The sequence below is a fragment of the Periplaneta americana genome, chromosome 5 (genome assembly GCF_040183065.1).
Source record: "Periplaneta americana isolate PAMFEO1 chromosome 5, P.americana_PAMFEO1_priV1, whole genome shotgun sequence".
In the NCBI taxonomy this organism is placed as follows: domain Eukaryota; kingdom Metazoa; phylum Arthropoda; class Insecta; order Blattodea; family Blattidae; genus Periplaneta; species Periplaneta americana.
Genome location: NC_091121.1, coordinates 131,740,806 through 131,759,372, shown reverse-complemented (window position 1 = coordinate 131,759,372; position 18,567 = coordinate 131,740,806). Strand labels below are relative to the sequence as shown.

Sequence of the window (18,567 nt, the reverse complement as noted above, 5' to 3'; positions counted from 1 at the left end):
AAATTGAATTAATCTACCTGATATTAATTGCACAAATTTGTATAGCTTAATGAAAGTATGCTACTTTGTATTGTATATATTTGTATAGTTTTGGCCGATGAATTGTATATGCTTTAAATTGAATAGTAATCTATATAGCTCTACTGATAAATTGTTTGTGTTTGTAATTTGAAGTAGTTTGCATGATATGTATTATCAATTTCTGTATATCACAACTGGTTGAATTGATTATGCCTTAAATTTAATTAAATTGTTTTGTATTATAATATAGCTCAACTAATGAATGATCGTTTGCGTTTGTAAATTTAATAATCTGATTGGCTATGTATTGTATACTTTTAGTAGAGCCATCGATGTAGCTCAGTCGGCAGACTCGCTGGGCTGCTGATCCGGAGCTGCGTTCGGGCTTGAGTTGGATCCCCCTTTGGACTTTGGTTTCTTCGGAGGTTTTCCCCAGCCGTGGGACTGAAGCCGGATGGTCTATGGCGAGTCCTTGGCATCAACCCCTTTGATTTGATTACCTGGTTGGGTTTTTCCGAGGTTTCCCCCACCGAAAAGGCAAATGCCGGGTAATATTTTGGCGAATCCTCGGACCTCATCTCATCTCACTACATCTCGCCAAAATGTAAAAAAATTGTACAAAATTGTAAAAATTGTAGAAAATTACTAAATTGTAAAACTATAAAAATTTGTAAAAATTGTAATTGTAATATTGTAAAATGTTGACATGTTCCACATCTTAAAGCTTCATTGCTCATGTAAGATCTATGGAATAAAATAAATGAATGAATGAATGAATGAATGAATGAATGGTATAGGCCTGAATGAAAAATTAAGCAAACAGAAAAAAACAGTATGACAAATATTAAAAACACTGCCGAACCCAAGTCCAGAAAATGTAAAATACACCAAATAAAACAGCACCTAAATGAGACGTTCTCAGAGATTTGGAGACCACTCCGCCCTTCACACTTCGCATTTTCCGCGCGACATTGCTTGAATTCAATTTAGTGGTATTCTTAAAACAATATAGTAATTTACATTACTAGCTTGTATCCTTTTAAATGTCAAAATATAAAATTGGAATAAAATAAATATGTATAATGTTGCTTTTCACTATAAATTAAATTTAGATTTCTTCTCGTAGCCGCAACGCCTCAAAGACAGGCGACGCGCCAAGACATCGCGACTCTCAGTCTGAGAACCACCGACCAAAACCAAATGGATTCAAGGGAGTAATGAGAGTGAACTACTAATTTGTAACAAAGGTAATTAAATTTAAGTTTACAGACTAAGGGATCACATTTGTAATAAAAGTATCTGAGAACAAGTTGGAGTCTTTGTTTCTTCAACCTGTTAATAAACAACGCTCTAGAGATACAAACGGGGGAAAGGGGGGGGGCACTCAAGCCCACAAAAAAAATATTTATTTTTTCAAATTATGTTACTTTGCTTTCATATCCGTTAATTAAGACTTTAAATGTTATTTATTTGCTGTCCTTCAAGAAACATTACAAACTCAGTATTGCATCAAAAACAGTCTTTTTGGTTTCTCTCGTACGAGAGTTGAAACGAGCGGAACTGGTGGCTTGTTAGCTTCAGGTTCGGAGAAAGCAATGAGAGATAAATGCAGAGTTTATCTCTTTGTAGTCTTCAATTCTTCAGGGAAGTGTCTTCTATTTGACCTCAGAGTGAGGTGAAAATCTGTCCGCAGTATTTCTGCAATATCCACTGAATTGTAAAAGCGGTCTGTAGTCACGTTGCATCCCGACTTCTCAATAGGCGTCAATTAAAATGTAGTTAAACAACCCAATTTCATCAGTGTGTGCTGTGCCTAGACGAGAATTCTTCGTTGATGTGGTGTAAGGAACACCTTACTGCTTCCGCCATAGAATTTACTTCCCCCTATCTACGAAGTATCATTTTTTTCACGTACAATATTGTGCACAGGTTGGCTTGAGTATCGTGCTGGAGGTTGTGTAACATACATACGTCCAAATTTTAATATATAGATTCCTCCACTAACTGACACATTGTGTAAATCCTCATTTTCAACTTCAGAATCAGACAATTCAAGTTCCTTAATGTTGTCCTGGACTTCACTCGTTCCTGTATCTGTTTCGTCTAAAACATCATTGACTACCCTCTCCATGGAGGTTTCACGAATTGCATACGCCGACATAACTATCTGGCTATGTCTATGGACTGAAAATATGAGAAAGACAAGTTCTCATAACAAGCAGGAAATTGTAATAAAAACCTCATATAGGCATCAAACAAGGAAAGCTCAGTGCGCAGAAACCAGCGGGCGTGACTGTCTCGCGCAGACGATGTATGCTCCCGTTCCCAACATGCTCTCACACCTACTGCAGGGGAGTAAGAGGGGTATAGCTTGCGCGCCGCGAGGAATCCGAGCTGAGTTTTGCTTGAAGGATACCTATAGCTGTTAATACCATTATTGAAGAGAAATATCTATTTCAAACGTTCCAACAACAATGGAAAATAAAGTATGAATTTAAAAAACTTGAATTTTTCGACTCTATTTTACCAAAGGGGGACCATCAAAGGCTCATAACAAGTTTATATTTTTTCTTTTTTTATTAAAATAATTTTAAAAATATTTTACAGTTTGACAGTTTACGGTCCAACTGACAACTTTTTTTTTATTGTATTCGAAATACTTAATGAGTTAATAATGAAAAACTGAACCTGTGGGCTTTAGAGGGGTTGGGGGTTGGTATTGTTAGGATTAACTACAAGGTTATGCAGCATCAGTGGAAATTCTGACAGCGAGATGATATTTTGGCGAGATGACAATGATAATTCATAATGGATTAACTAACATTCGCCTTACAGTTCGGGAAAGCCTCGGAAAATGCATACACTGTGCCTCATATATGTCTCTGGGTCACGTGGAAAAGAATATTGAATCTATTTTACTGTATATAGGTTAGCGGGAATGGAAAGGTTGCGTTTGCGAGTGTACTACTTTGGAAAAGTGAAGGCGTAAAGAGGGAGAGAGCAAGGGGATGGAAGAATGTCAGGGAACTGAGATAATACTCTTTGTGTTAGGATTATTTCATTCGCCTCCTCCCTTTTCATGAATAGGGTAGCTGAAACTGTACTCAACAGAATCCTCAGAACGCTAACAAATTAACAAGCAGGTACTCAACAAACTTAATGCACTTTCTTACTCAATGTAATGAGGTTTCATCTTACAGCTAATCTTTGGTACGTAAATGGAGACTATTGCAAATCTCGTATTGTTTCTTTATAGATGAGCTAAAGGATTGGGCGTTCGCTGATTAACCGTTGCAGAACTTTGATGAACAAACAATTAATGAGAACAGATACACTTTATACGATTTGTACTGGGATATGTCCTTCAATTGCTATTCTACGTTATCTTATCACTATTATCTCCTTCTAGATTTACAGCCGACTTCACCAAACATATTTAAGTTTAATTGTTACTTAAACTCTTCTTAATTCATACTTAAACGTACAAAGTATTTCACCAGCATAAATGGGGCTTTAATCTCTCATTAAATTGCAATTAAGTTAATTGGTCAATATTTGTTTTTTTTTTCATAATGATGATAATGGTTGGGCGATAAGCAGGAATATATTTTACTGGAAGCAAGTAAAGAGATAGGTTTGGAAGTAAATCCCGAAAAGACTAAGTATATGATTATGAATCGTGACGGGAATATTGTACGAAATGGAAATATAAAAATTGGAAATTTATCTTTTGAAGAGGTGGAGAAGTTCAAATATCTTGGAGCAACAGTAACAAATATAAAAGATACTCAGGAGGAAATTAAACACAGGATAAATATGGGAAATGCCTGTTATTATTCGGTTGAGAAGCTTTTATCATCCTGTCTGCTGTCAAAAAATCTGAAAGTTAGAATTTATAAAACAGTAATTATATTACCGGTTGTTCTTTATGGCTGTGAAACTTGGACTCTCACTTCGAGAGAGGAACATGGGTTAAGGGTGTTTGAGAATAAGGTGCTTAGGAAAATATTTGGGGCTAAGAGGGATGAAGTTACAGGAGAATGGAGAAAGTTATACAACACAGAACTGTACGCAATGTATTCTTCACCTCACATAATTAGGAACATTAAATCTAGACGTTTGAGATGGGCAGGGTATGTAGCACGTAAGGGCGAATCCAGAAATGCATATAGAGTGTTATTTGGGAGGCCGGAGGGAAAAAGACCTTTAGGGAGCCCGAGACGTAGATGAGAAGATAATATTAAAATGGATTTGAGGGAGGTGGGATATGATGATAGAGAATGGATTAATCTTGCTCAGGATAGGGACCAATGGCGGGCTTATGTGAGGGCGGCAGTGAACCTCCGGGTTCCTTAAAAGCCAGTAAGTAAGTAAGTAAGTAAGTAAGTAAGTAAGTAAGTAATATTATATTATATGAGGGCCGTCTATTTGCTTACCTAAGTACAATACAGTGTTAAGTACTATAGTACATTTATTAAGAGATTAACGTTTTCGGCATTATGATGTCATCTTCAGATCCATAATTAAACACAAAAGGATCATGCTAAGTACATGGTTTGTTCTAGAATCAATAAGTAATAGGCCTATGCAGGAAATGTTCTATTCATTCATTCATTCATTCATTCATTCATTCATTCATTCATTCATTCATTCAATACTTCACTCACTCACTCATTCCTTTCTTTCTTCCTTCCTTTCTTCTTTGTTTCTTTCCTTCTTTACTTATTTATTTATATGATTTATTTAATTGTTTATATAATATATACTGTATATATTCATTTATTTATTCATATGTTCATTCATTCATTTATTATTACATTTTCTTGATATATATATATATATATATATATATATATATATATATATATATATATATATATACAGAATGTTTCCGAGGTGGTGTTACAAACTTTCAGGGATGATGGCGAAGGACACATGTATCAATTTGAGATAAGGGACCCTGGTCCGGAAATGACCGAGTCGAAAGTTATAAGCAAAAATAGTTGTGTGGAAATGGAATTGTACTTTCGCACCACGTGCCCTCCTTCCCCAAACCTTTGGAACAGTCGTGGAAAGATGGTATGGGCCGGATGTCTCCTACGTGGGTACGTGCTCTCTCAGTAATGTTCAGAACGAAGAAGGCAGAGAAAAAAAAAAACAAATAAAATTCTCCTTCTAACGACACCACAGGCGAACGTCATGTCCTTATGTTGGCGACATTGTGTATTTAGTTCAATTTGGTCCTAACCCTAACGCCACGGTTCTAAGCTACCGTAAGAAATTCTCCAGTTTAGCGTTACAAATAATGTTATGCTCGACCATGCCGAAATGTAGTAATTATACACCTGGTAGCAGCCCTTTAATGGACCTCATTAAAGTACACCTATTCATTAAAGTTCAGGTGTTCCACAAATCAGGAAATATCATTGTAGGAATATGAAAGCGCAACTATCGATTATTCTTGGATATGCAATCGAAAGACAACTAGCGCGAGATTAGACAATATTAAACTCAGTCGAAGAAAACAACACACAAATTAACATCAATTCACCGTCATCTTCCAGCCTTTCACAAAGCACATTCCCGCAAATTCATTTCACCAGTTGCCGGAAAAAATCAATATGGTCGAGCATAAAAAGTAGTATGAAACTTGACTATAATGGTAATTAAGACGCTTGTATGAGAATAATGAAACTCGCTTGCGCTCGTTTCATAAACATACTCGCGTCTTAATTACTACCATTATAGGCTCGTTGCATAATGTACTATTACGTCATTGTGTTTTATTTTATTGTCACTGTTTACTGTAGTCGTAAGCAGCTTGCTTAAGGAAATTAAAGCGAGTTATTTGTCCCAGTTGATAGAGTTGAACAATTTTGGTAAGGAAATTCTGTCTTTTGAGGTGTTTACGATTGTTTTATTGCCTTTGTTGCTTGCTGTTGAGATATATTATATTATACATATACATACACACACACACACACACACACACACACACACATATATATATATATATATATATATATATATATATATATATATATATATAGAGCTTTGTTTGGATGTTTCTAAACGTCAATGAAAACAAAAATATTTGGATGTAAATTATTAAACTGCTTACCTAACGTACTGTGCAAAGCTTCGCAGGCGTTTGTTGTCCGATCTGATGATAAGTCCTGTGTTGCCCACAAAGCCGCTGGCAAACGCCCTTCGGAGTCGATATAATTCTCCACTAAATAAATCGGCGAATGGAGAGCCGCTTTTTGTAGCTCTGACATCAAGTCTTCTGCAAATGCATCTTGTACGTCGCTGGGAGGTAACAAATACAATCCGAAACGTAAGTGCAGCCATTTTCCGTATTCTGAACCTTCGTCCTTGTATTACGACGCTAACCCGACATGCTGTATGTGCCTCCACCAAACTTTCACGCCACAATGGTCCCGTTTATACAAATTTGTTTCACTGCATTATTTCAAAATCAACCACCACCTTTTCAGGACTTAATGTTTCGCCAGCTAGGGCACACTTACAAATTACATGACGCAAAGCAATCTCATAAGTGATTTGTTTTTTGTCGGGAAACAAACAAAACATCACCGTTGTGTAGTTACCAATTGTGAATAGTTGTAAGAAGTTTCTGGTGCAAAATTGAAATGTCCCATCCGTAAAAATAGTTTTACTTTGCATTAAATATCTTAGATTTGTTTCACAGCCAAATATTATAACATTATTTGTGCAATCGTTCACCAATAAAAATTTTTCAGATTTGTCAGAATAGAAATTTCATTGATCGTTGCATGTACTTCATTTCAGGTTTTAGGTAACGGAGGAAGGACACTTCTCCTAGTTATACTCACCGATTTTCTTGCACAAACGACTTCGTCTTTTGTCAGTTTACTACAAACTCCATCAGGAATATTAAGAATTTCATTTCTCACCAGTTTTGAAGGTCTATCAAAGATAACATCCATGGCCTTGCTTTTAACACTATTCGATAAAACTTGTCCAGGGAAATGTTCACTAATGTCGTGATTATGGTCCCTTACAGATTCTGAAAACTCATCATGCTCATCAGTAAACTTGCGTGCAATACAGTTCTTGACCATACCGTCCACTGTTTTCCTTTCCCAGACAATCTTGTACATCGAAATTTAAAACCATTGCAACTAATAACACCGTTCTGCATGGATTTTGTTGTTTTGAAATAAATGAGCGTTTCTGATTCACAATTTCACACTGATTACAAAAATGAAATCCGTTTTCGCGTACCACTTCAGAATTTTTTACAATTCAAAATTTTATGTTTTCAATATTTTTCGTAATACAGTAATATTACAGAATGCTTGTCGCTTGTTAAAAAGGTACGACAGATTATAATTTAAACTTTTTTACTTAAAATGCATAATAATATATTTTATTATGTTTGTATTTGATATTTATTAAAATCTACTGACTGTATCCGCCCTTAGGGGATGTACAAAATTGTACCCTTCCCTTAAAATGAACCGAGGCTAAGACATCCGTTGTTTATTCTTGGAGATTTTTTTCTGTCTGCACCCAACATTTTCTATTAACAGGAAGTTGAAATGTTTAGTGTCTCAGGTCATAAAAAAATTATGAAGGAAATATTTACTCTCAGAGATTGCTATTAAAACTAACAATGAGTTAGAGAAATGACATAGGGTCCCTGTATATAAATTTATTTATGGAAATGCAATCCAGCTTATGAGGCTACAGATTTCCTTACTGAGATAATAAACCTATCCCCTTTTAGAAGTTGTTTTAAAATTAGAGATTCAGTTTTGTGTTGTTGTTTGTCGTGTAAAAGTGAAGCGTGTAAGTTCTCATTTTTCTCGAGAGTACAACATAATAGTGTTGTTTCATAGAAATGTCGAATCGTGGTTGTGTAAATGATCCAAATTTGTTTTGCTATATATGTGGGTCATATACGTTTAGAAAACAGAGACAGAATATAACAGCTTTTGTAAAGAATACTTACTTTCAATATTTTGGCATTAAGTTAGGAGACCAGGACAAATCCTGGTGCCCCCATAAAGTATGTCGTAGTTGTGTTGAAGAGTTGAATTGGAAAAATGGAAAAATGAAGTCATTGCCCTTTGGTATCCCTATGATTTGGAGGGAACTACAAATCATGGAGACTATTGTTACTTTTGTACAGTTAAGGTAGCTGGATATACTGCTAAAAACAAGAAAGATATTCTATATCCTAACATTCCCTCTGCCATTCGGCCCATACCTCATGGTCCTGATATTCCCGTTCCGCTACCCCCTGAATCAGATACACTGCCATCTGGATCCAGAAGTACTGAAACTGAATCTCCAGTGGATCATACTTATGAACCAGGCAGTACTGGTGATGATAGATGTTTTAATCAAAGTGAGCTTAATGATTTAGTGAGGGATTTAAATTTTCCTAAAGAATCAGCAGAACTATTAGGTTCTAGAGTAAAAGAAAAGAAAGTATTGGCTGAAGGTACATATTTTTCATGGTACTGGCATCGTCAGAAGGAACTTGTCCCTTTTTTTGCTGAAGAAGAAAATTTAGTGTATTTTCAAGACATCCTTGCCGTCTTAAAATTCTATAACATAAACTAAAATTCCAAAGAGTGGAGGTTCTTCACAGATAGTTTTCAGAAAAGTCTTAAACGTGCTTTGCTTCATAATGGAAACATTGCGGACTATTGCTGGATGATAAAAAGGGAATGCTCTGCACAACATGCAAGGAGGTCAAGGAGGACAAAATTTGAAGTGTAATATTGAGGTAAGGTTATGAAAGTGCTTATAATTATCAATTAATATTAATTAATGATTAATTAGTGACAAATAGCAAATTGTGGCCTAGTTTTTCTCACAAAATTCTTGCTGAAAATAATTTTTTTGACGTTTCACAAAGTTATCATTTCACTTCTAGTTATTCATGAATTGTCTGAAAACCTGACGTGATGGAGAAAAATGGAGATTATTTTCAAATTCAGCACAAAAAATCCGTTCCGAATCGCCTATCAGATTGAAAACAACAGAAAATAAGTTCTGAAATGCAGAACGGTGTAATTTATGTCCTCTTTCGCTTAACACTGAGAACATGACACTGCTGCTGCACTGTTTATAAGGACGACTGGCACCACGCACTACTGCTGCTGGACTGGGCATGTCAGAGTGCGACAGGTAGGCTATGCTATCGGGTGGCAGTGTGCACAATATGATTATACGACCGCGATGTTCAAAATAACAATGTGCGCAATGTGGCAATTCGAAAGGTTCATTGTGCCCAATGTGCCCTCTCCCCACGGCTGCAACCTTTCAAGGTATATTGCGCTAACCTTCAAGCTAGACGCATTCCCAAACCCACACTCTTCATACACTGAGATTCGCTGCATACCCATGTCATGGATAAATATATAATAGCATAACGAATAGAAAGAAGAAGTGTGCGCATTCCTATCTGTTCAGCATTGTCGACGGTGACCAAGAGAATTAGTGGCGCTGCGATCGATATTGCTCAGTTGGAAGCGAATATCCATAAAAGAAGCAGTAGAGTTTTCGTTCATTTCGTTTGCTTTTTTAGTGTAATTAAGTGAGTTAAATACTTTAAGTGCCAATACACTAATCTGCAATTATTCGTACACGAGTGACAAGTGAGTAGCTCTCACGATTTCTTTATTAAAGGACGAGATTATTATGTTTTTGTCGTGTTATATTTGAAGCAATGCCTTCGTGTTTTGTTCCGGATTGTAGGGCGTGCGTGTTTCATTTGCTTATGCAAACAGAACAGACAATAAAAGAAAAATTGAGCGATGGAATGTGGGGCGACATATTTCACGAGTGCATAGCCAGTATTACCTCAATTGTAATTCAGCCACCGGGAACAGGATGCTGCTTGGATCATGCCATGGATATCATACCGAAACTAATTTTTCACTATATGAAATGTCGGTTCTTCTTCCGGACGAAACAAATCCGACGAGAACTCCAAGCTCCGAGAGCCGCCAAATCATCTCGTAAATTCTCCAAAGTGTCGGACAAGTAACTGTTGGTGAGTACATATTGCATGCCTACAAGTAGCCTTAAGTTAAGTTTTACATATTAAACTATTATTTGTTTTACAGTGTGATGTATATGAATGTGTTTTTCTTTCAAATAGTCTTAATGTTGTAAGTACAATGCCAGTTACGTACGTATATGGAGCGAAAGGTAAACAGTGCAACTTACGTTAAATGTATTTACGTACTTACACACGGAACAGACTGAGCGAACTCTGCACTAGCGCCGCGTGGTATCGGCCGTTTGAATTAACAGAGTGCGACCACTACTTCTTTCTATTCGTTATGATAATAGGATACGAAACTTACTGAGTTTCCCGTAACACATACTAGAGGCGCTGTTGTAGAAATTGATCGTGCTGCCATCTATATGCGGTTAGAGGCGTTATTACATCTAGCAGCGCACCAAGTAGCGAAAAGAGTAACTACTCCGTGCATCCAGCAGCGCACCTGGCGGCGAAAAGTTGAACTATATGCAGTAAATATTCCTCCTCCTCCTCCCCCCGCCCCAAAACCCCTCAATTTAAAGTAAAACTTTAAAATTTTTATTCCTCACATCATCTTTCACTGAAAATTGTTATTGGAGCCAATAGTTGGAAGAGACGGTCTATTTTACACTACCTTATAAAGTAACTAATTAAAATACAGCCAAACAGGGACAGAAAATAAAAGAAAACAAGGTTAGATAATTTGGATGTTATTCTTTAGGTAATAGTGTATAGTGCACTTTAAGTGTGCAAAAACTAGTTACATAATTGAAATTATTATATTACAGTATACTATTTTACAATACATTTAACAACGCAATTTTGACAAGGTCCATCATATCACTGTTTAACATACACTACATGTGCACTAGGGTTACAAGATTGTAACTATTTAAAAGCAGGTCATTTTAAATGAAAAAGAATTTTCCATATAAAAGCAGGGCATAATAGACTAACTTGACACTTGACGTGACGTCTTTTTACATTCTGTTATATAATAAGGTAATTTGTTTGTCTTTGTACAATAAAACTGATACAAAACTATTATCATGAATAGAAATGAAGTATACGGATTCTAAATTAGCTTTTACCTTATTTAATTTTCGGATTGTTAATACTTCTCTGGTGACTCGACTTGTTTGAGCAAGGATTTTACAAACATAATTCCTCTAATGGACCCCAACTCAATAGTTACTCTCTTTTGTCCATTGGGAATTGGCAAGAAAGAAAAGCAGGACAATTTCTGATTTTTACGAACCCTGGCAGGACGCAGGACATGTCAAGCGAAATCCAGAACATCTGGTAATCCTATACACACAGATACACTTACATATTTAGTGTGCAGTACATTGATAAAGTCTATACAACAAATTGAATAATTGAAATTGTGGGGCCCAGTCGGATGAGAGAAAAAGCCACATCTATATATTTATATTTTGGAATGCTCTGCCATCTGTGCTCGTTTACAGATGTAAATGATACCATTTGAATAATGTGTTGTCATATAGTTTAGTCAGAACATATTTCTTCACATTCCAATGAGATATCCTACGTATCGAAATTTATGGTTTGTCCCCTTGTCTGCCTGGACCCATCAACAACTGTTTAGTCAACTGTCCAAAAACAGGTTTGGACGACCCTACAAGTGACACTCATAGGGCAATCAGAGCAGGAGGTAATGAGTAAGAGTGGCCAATTCCTTTCCCCCCTCCGTTGCATACATCGCTGACTAGATACATATTACATTAATCAGATTTCAGATACTACAAAAAAATGTTTGATAATTGAAACTGTCATATTACTATCTACTATTTTGCAACACATTTTAGAACACTTTTCTAGGATCACATCTAAGGTTCTTAGACATTGTTGTTTGGCATACACATAAAGGTAACGTATACCAAAATGTTGTATGTACTGAGGGTCAGAGTGAAATACATGAGCTGCATCACTTACTTGCATTATGTTGGGCAAAAAAGTTTACTAGGTGAACTGAAGGTATGTTAACCCCCAACTTCCAAAGTCAAATATCTCTCTTACATACCCACACATGTAACACATACTGTAACTTTGCTCCCTACAATTACACAATATACCTATTTAACATTTGCTAAAAACATTTTTTCTGGGGCAAAAATAAAAATAAATAAATATTAAAAAAATAAATAAATAAAAAAAGCTACGAACTTTCCACCAATATGATATTATACCTTTTTGTTACACACAACATGAGCTATTTACACTACTTTAAAGACACTGCCGAGTTCATAGTATGCAGATGAGAGATGGGTGGGTCACTACTCTAGGTAGCTGCAATCCAAGAAGATAGATGCACAATGATGTACAGCAGTGGCAAAAAAAAAACGGACCGACCCTTGTAGTTAATTTCAGAGCCTTGTTCACTCCAGAACACAATAGACTAGTAACTAAGACTTTCGTGGTTCGAATCCTGCCTGGAAAGGAACCTTGTTTTTTGTTCCTTATTCAAATTTATTCCCAATACTTTCTGATTGCAGCGATATTATACTACTTAACTTATTATTCCCAGAACATGAATTTTACCATCTTATTTTCTAATGGCTTTCGAAATGGGCTACGTCAGCAGTCGAGACTACAACAATTTCAATAGATTACTTGCTATCTTGTGAATGCGGGTGTGGCATGTGCAGTGGCTAATTTTGGGGACTTTGATTATTCTGTCAGTCCGGGTTTTCTTGCCACTACTGTACACTGACGTTCAAAATATCTGGCCCTACTAATCGATATATATTTTTTTTTTGGCATAAGTATGGCTTATTCAGTTATTACTTGTATGAATACATGGTGATGATAATAGTCAGTGTTGCCAATCATACATATACCCGCATTATAGAATTCAATTTTTCATCCCACACTGCTGATTGTGAAGCAACACTGAATTTAGCGGGAAACCACTGATATTGTCAATTACGAGAATAATTTATGCTCAATCTATATAATAATTTTTCCTGACACGTTTTTAACTGCTCAAATAATGGCACCACTTATTGAGAACTAGTGGAATTCTTCCAATTTTTGTCAATTTTTAATGTCTTTGGTTCTGACTTATTCCGTGATTGGAAAGTTTGCTTACATGGTCATATAATCATAGGCCGGATATCTTTGAACGCCAGTGTACATGTGATGCTATCAACACTGTACCTACTTTCTTCTCAGAAGAGACTCAACAATTATTTAATATCCTTAGTTTTCTCTTGAAGTCAGGACCAAAACAATGTGACTGGTTCAAAAACCGAGTCGACCAATTAATCATAGATACTATATACATATTAAACAAATTATTGAATTGGTCCTGACTACAGAGAGAAAAATTACAATCATTCAACACATATTTTTTCATCACAGTCCTCAAATTTTTACAATTACAGTTTGCTTTGAAATGTCTGCAGAATGAATTCTCCCATTCTCGGAACTGAGTGAAAACTTCGTTTCTGGGCAATGAAAGACTTCCAAAATCGCCATCAAATGCCTTGAAGTAAGTAAATATTTGATGGCTTTCACTCAGTTCTCTCTGGTTTTCTCCCAGAGTGAGAGTATTTTTACAGTGACTGCATTTATGTTTTTTGAGGAACCTTGAGCAAATGTACCCTGCAATGTAGTACACAGCATTATCGTCCTCGACACTTCCAGTATCACACTCCACATCCATTTCGACTATAGTATCAGGAGTACAATCACTGATACAGTTTACATCTGTAACAGATGACGACTCCTGAACAGCCTTGTCACTAACAGAAATACTATTCAATTTCGTCAACACATACTCAACATCTTTTTCGCAGTTACTTCTGTGTGATAACTTGGAAAGAGATGTAATGAGTTTCAAGTTGTTGGACAGATGGATTTACATTGCACCCGTGCTGTTGTCTTATGGTAGCAAATGTATTCTCCAATGCATCCTGACTCAGAAATCGAGTCCTTGATTTAGGAATGTTGTACTCAGAACTAAGCTCATCGAACAAATTCAGCAAGCTCTGAATACTAATTCTCCAACCTTCAAGACAAGCTGGCTGACGCTTGCAACCCACGTATTCCAAGGACTGAATGTCATTCAAAGTTTTTTTTTTTTTTTTTCAAAAATTCTACGTGAACGGAGTCAGGAGTTATGGCAAATCTATATTTAAATTTATCTGTTTTCAGTTTCGTGCTGTTGAAAGTGTCAAACAGCTTGTCCATCATCTCAATGAAGTCGGCAGTATGCAGAGCACTGATAGGAAGTTTTCCCATTCCAACATATGCATGAATTGCAGTATGTACAGAATAGGAAAACACCTATGTTGCCAGCTTAACCTTCATACGAGAAAACATTTTAGGGAAAACATGGTCCTTTGTCAGTTTAGGAACTAACTTAAGTTTTAACACATCATCATGCATATCATAGATAGTTCTAATATGTGACCAAGATACAGGTTTTTCCATGTAATGCAAATCATATCGCAATAAGTTGTTCCTAATGGATTTCAAAAGGTGTGGTGGATCATACATGAAATGAATTTTATTCCCATTGACTTCAAAATACGGTCTTACTGCTGAAACCCCCAATTTAGATGCCTAACTTTGATTATTTGTACCTTGATCACATATTAAAACCTTAATATGGAACCCGATTTTGTGAAGTTCACAAACACACAAATTGACAATGTTCAAGAGAGATGTAGCAGATATAGGACCATCAGATATCCAATAGCCTATTACCTGTTTCCATCCCTTCTTAATCCCTTTAACCATTGCCATCAAACAATGGTTACCTATTTTCATGGGATATCTTGATATTCCATCGTCAGCAAAACCCTTAATCATATCAGATTTAGAGTCATAATGCAACTGCTGACGTATGGCAATTTCATCAATGATCAGTGAACATACATTCTCTGATCTGTCAGACAGAGGCCCTGCAGCAAGTGACTTAAGAGTTGTCAAAACAGGCTGCATCAGACCTGGCTCAATGTCCATTTTGTTCTGATAACTTTGAAGTGTCTTGATACTGGGCAATAGGAAAAGTTTTTTCATAAAATTATACCCTTTAGGACTGTGATAAAATAATGACAAAGAAAAATCTTTCATGACGTCACTCCATCTATATCCATGTTTATGAATTTTTCTCATCTGCACCTGTGCCTCGTATATCTTTTGAACAATTGTTGGCAGTTGAGATGATGTGGCCATTGGCTCCCTTCTCCTTCCAACTTGATCCGAAATTCTGTCTTCTTCGACTTGTTGCAATTTTTTCTCCAGTCTCTTCACCTTTGCTTTCAGAGCTGCCATTTTTAGTTTGTTGCTCCTGGGTGAAGATGAGAAGTGAGGACTGGAGAAAAGTTTTCGTTTTGCAACACCAGGACCTAAAGATTACGAAATTAACTTCAGATTAATCTAATTGCTGGGAACTATTTTAAATAAAAAATGAAACGTGACAACACCTTTAGCCTTGTTAAGTTAATGTAGGCCTAACAAAAGGCATGCAAGCTATGGATAGGCTATATAACATACTAAAAAATTGACAATACATCAAAATGTGATCAATATTTACCAAGTTTGGAAGGAGGAGTAGCTGAAGCTGAAGGAAACTGTTCCATCATGGATGTATTCATGTCAGAATCTAAGGAAATAAATGATAAATTAAATTGAAGCAAGAATTGAACAGACTTTGTGCTCCATTCATTTCAAACTGCTCTTAACTGTACAAATTATAACTCATATAAATGTTAAGTAATAGTAACAATCCAAAAGTTTAATGCTGCAACAAATTTGATTGTATTAATCTGAATTGTTCGTTGTAATGTAATATAAAATATTTTTTTTTTGCTAATAAGCTGGGCCATAGAGGACAACTGACACTAACAGAAAGGGATAATCAGCAGAGGTGTTGGGATATTAAAGAGAAGTCAGTAAGAGGGAATGATGGTGTACTTCGTGCCAGGGAGACTTGTCAGGATATCAGTTGCAATATCGATCGTCTGGTTCAAAAGTGCGACAACTCAAAAAAACAAGTTTTGATATATCTTCAGCTGAAAGTTTCAAATAAATCCCCTAAAAAGGGACAGATTTCTGGTTCATAACCACGACAATTAGAAATGAGTCAGTATTCAGGACGAGTATATCACGATCTTCCAGCTCATTATTAATAGATTTCGAAATGTAGTAATAATGAATTAATAAAGTCCATAGTTATAATTATTTCTAAAGCAGTTTATTTCGTTTTTATTCATTTTGGTTGTAAATATGACTTATCTCAATATTGAATCGGAAAGAGCTCCGAAAGGGGCTTTCAGTAGTATAAATAACTAAAAAATGGCAATTTTTGAGTTGTCGCACTTTTGAACTGGACGATCGATATATAACAAGATAAACACCCTGCACTGTAGTTAAGAGGATTTGTTATTATTCGCTACTGTAAAAGAATGAAGTATGAAAACTGCAGACATATGGCAGGAGGCAATTAACTTAAATGATTACTAGCATGTTACAAGACAGTATCGCTTACCTTCAGCTGTGGGAACCACATTGAATAGGAGCGATGGTTGCTGATAGCCCCTCAGCTGTATACCAATCATACTGTTCCCTGTAATAATCACAAAAAAACGAAACATAATTAATTATATATTTTGAAACATGTAAGAACAGCTGAAATTCCTTGAAATCCATAAACTTGACTAAGTGGAATAATTACCTTGTTGGCATGCATCTTTATTCATCCCGGCATATGCCGTCGAAGCAGTAATCTTTGAAGCTGGAGTACTCATAGGAGCAGGAATTGTTTGAGGTATAGCTGCCAAGCCTGTAGCCTGCTCAGTTGCAGCTTGTAAACCTATGAGACTACGCGTACCTAAAAATAAAGAAAAGAGTAATTAAATCGGAAATTTTAAACATGAATGACCTAAAAACATTGCTAGTGTACTAATTACCTTCAGCAGCTGCAGAATCAATCTTCGCCCTCCTAGCATACGTCCGCAAAGTCTTGTGATGCCTGAAAGTTGGGGTAGACCCCGGTGATAAGGTCGCTCGAGGCATAATTGGGCTAGATGTTGGGCTCCGGATTTTAGGGTTTGATGGCACCACTAATCCATTAGCATGAACAGTGGGCACTGCAGTTTGCTTAAGTATCACTTTTTGTGAAGAGCTATAATAGTCAGACTCAATGAAATGGTCCATGCAGATTCTCAACCTGTGTGTGGCATCTGCGGCAACTCGATACCGGTCCTCTAGCCCACAAAATCGGAGCCACTTCCAACACCTAAAGCAATGGATTACAATTACTAATGAGATAAAGTAGAAGAAATATTGAATAGAAATCATGCAAAAATTGGGGAAAAAAATAACTTATCTGCTGCATTTGTGTTATTTTAAGAGATGTCTAATGCGCATCGCTAGATAGTGAGTGACCATAGGAAAACTGGTAGCAGCAACAGATATTGGGTACAAACTAAATTAAATATTAGGCCTAAGCTTATTATTATTATTATTATTATTATTATTATTATTATTATTATTATTATTATTATTATTATTATTATTATTATTATTACACATGATTGAGAATTTCTCCAGAATGGCTAACTACATCAAAGAAGGCATAATTTTATTTTCCATAACTGTGAGATGTTTATACTGAAAACCACGTGGTTTTAGTTTGCAGCCATGTGGCCTAATGCTACAATTCAGGTTTACGAGGTTTCATTTTCAGCCTTCTTGCTCTTTTTCGTCAATATTTCACATTTTATTACAGTTTGACTGAATTTCGGAACCATCTAAATTTATACTCCTACTATAATCCTAAATAAATTAGCAGAAAGCAATGCACAGCTCGTCTAACCTACTTCACCAAAAAGTACATTGTTTTCAAGTGTAAGGTTTAGGCTACACAGGACACAATAATAGTACTAAAGCTTACCTCATAGGTTCCTGAGGAAAATAGAAAAAATGCTTCCCTCCCACAGTATTGACAGTCTTGCATCCAGGCGCTGAGCATCTTCCTCGAATCTTTTGTATCTTTCTGGCATCCGTCTTACCTTCGTAACGCTGTTGGCTGGTCATCGGCCAACGTTCTGACTACTTCGTATCGGAAAGTGGAGAACGCTGGTTGTCACGTAGTTCTATGATTTACTACCTACGACGTCGGGCGCTGATCACCTTATTTCAGAATACCGCATCTAGATCGTTCTGACCGCAGTTTCGCATCCTATTATATATTTATCCATGCCCATGTTTTGAGCAGGCACGCTATCTGTTCTGCCTCGTACAGCAAAGTTTAAATTGAAGAACGGACCCCAGGAGCGTTCGTGCTCGCGAGCACTTTTTTACTCGCATGACGAGAGCACCAAATGTCACTAAAAGAGCACCATGGTGCTTGCGAACAACAGGTTGAGAACGCTTGTTCTAATGCATATTGAATAATTTCAATTTAAATGAAAGGTAAATAAATTGTATCAAATTGATTATATTTTCGTAACATTTGCAAGCAT

The 18,567-nt window shown here is 36.2% G+C and overlaps 1 protein-coding gene across 1 annotated transcript; it reads right to left on the bottom strand.

Moving 5' to 3' along the window:
- Positions 1–16,758: 16,758 nt before the first annotated feature.
- Positions 16,759–18,139, bottom strand: LOC138700440 (uncharacterized). Its single transcript, XM_069827058.1, has 3 exons — positions 17,997–18,139; positions 17,011–17,339; positions 16,759–16,931 (listed from the first exon to the last, which is right to left on the bottom strand). Exons 1-3 carry the CDS (start codon positions 18,137–18,139, stop codon positions 16,759–16,761), a joined length of 645 nt encoding a protein of 214 aa, XP_069683159.1.
- Positions 18,140–18,567: the final 428 nt, after the last annotated feature.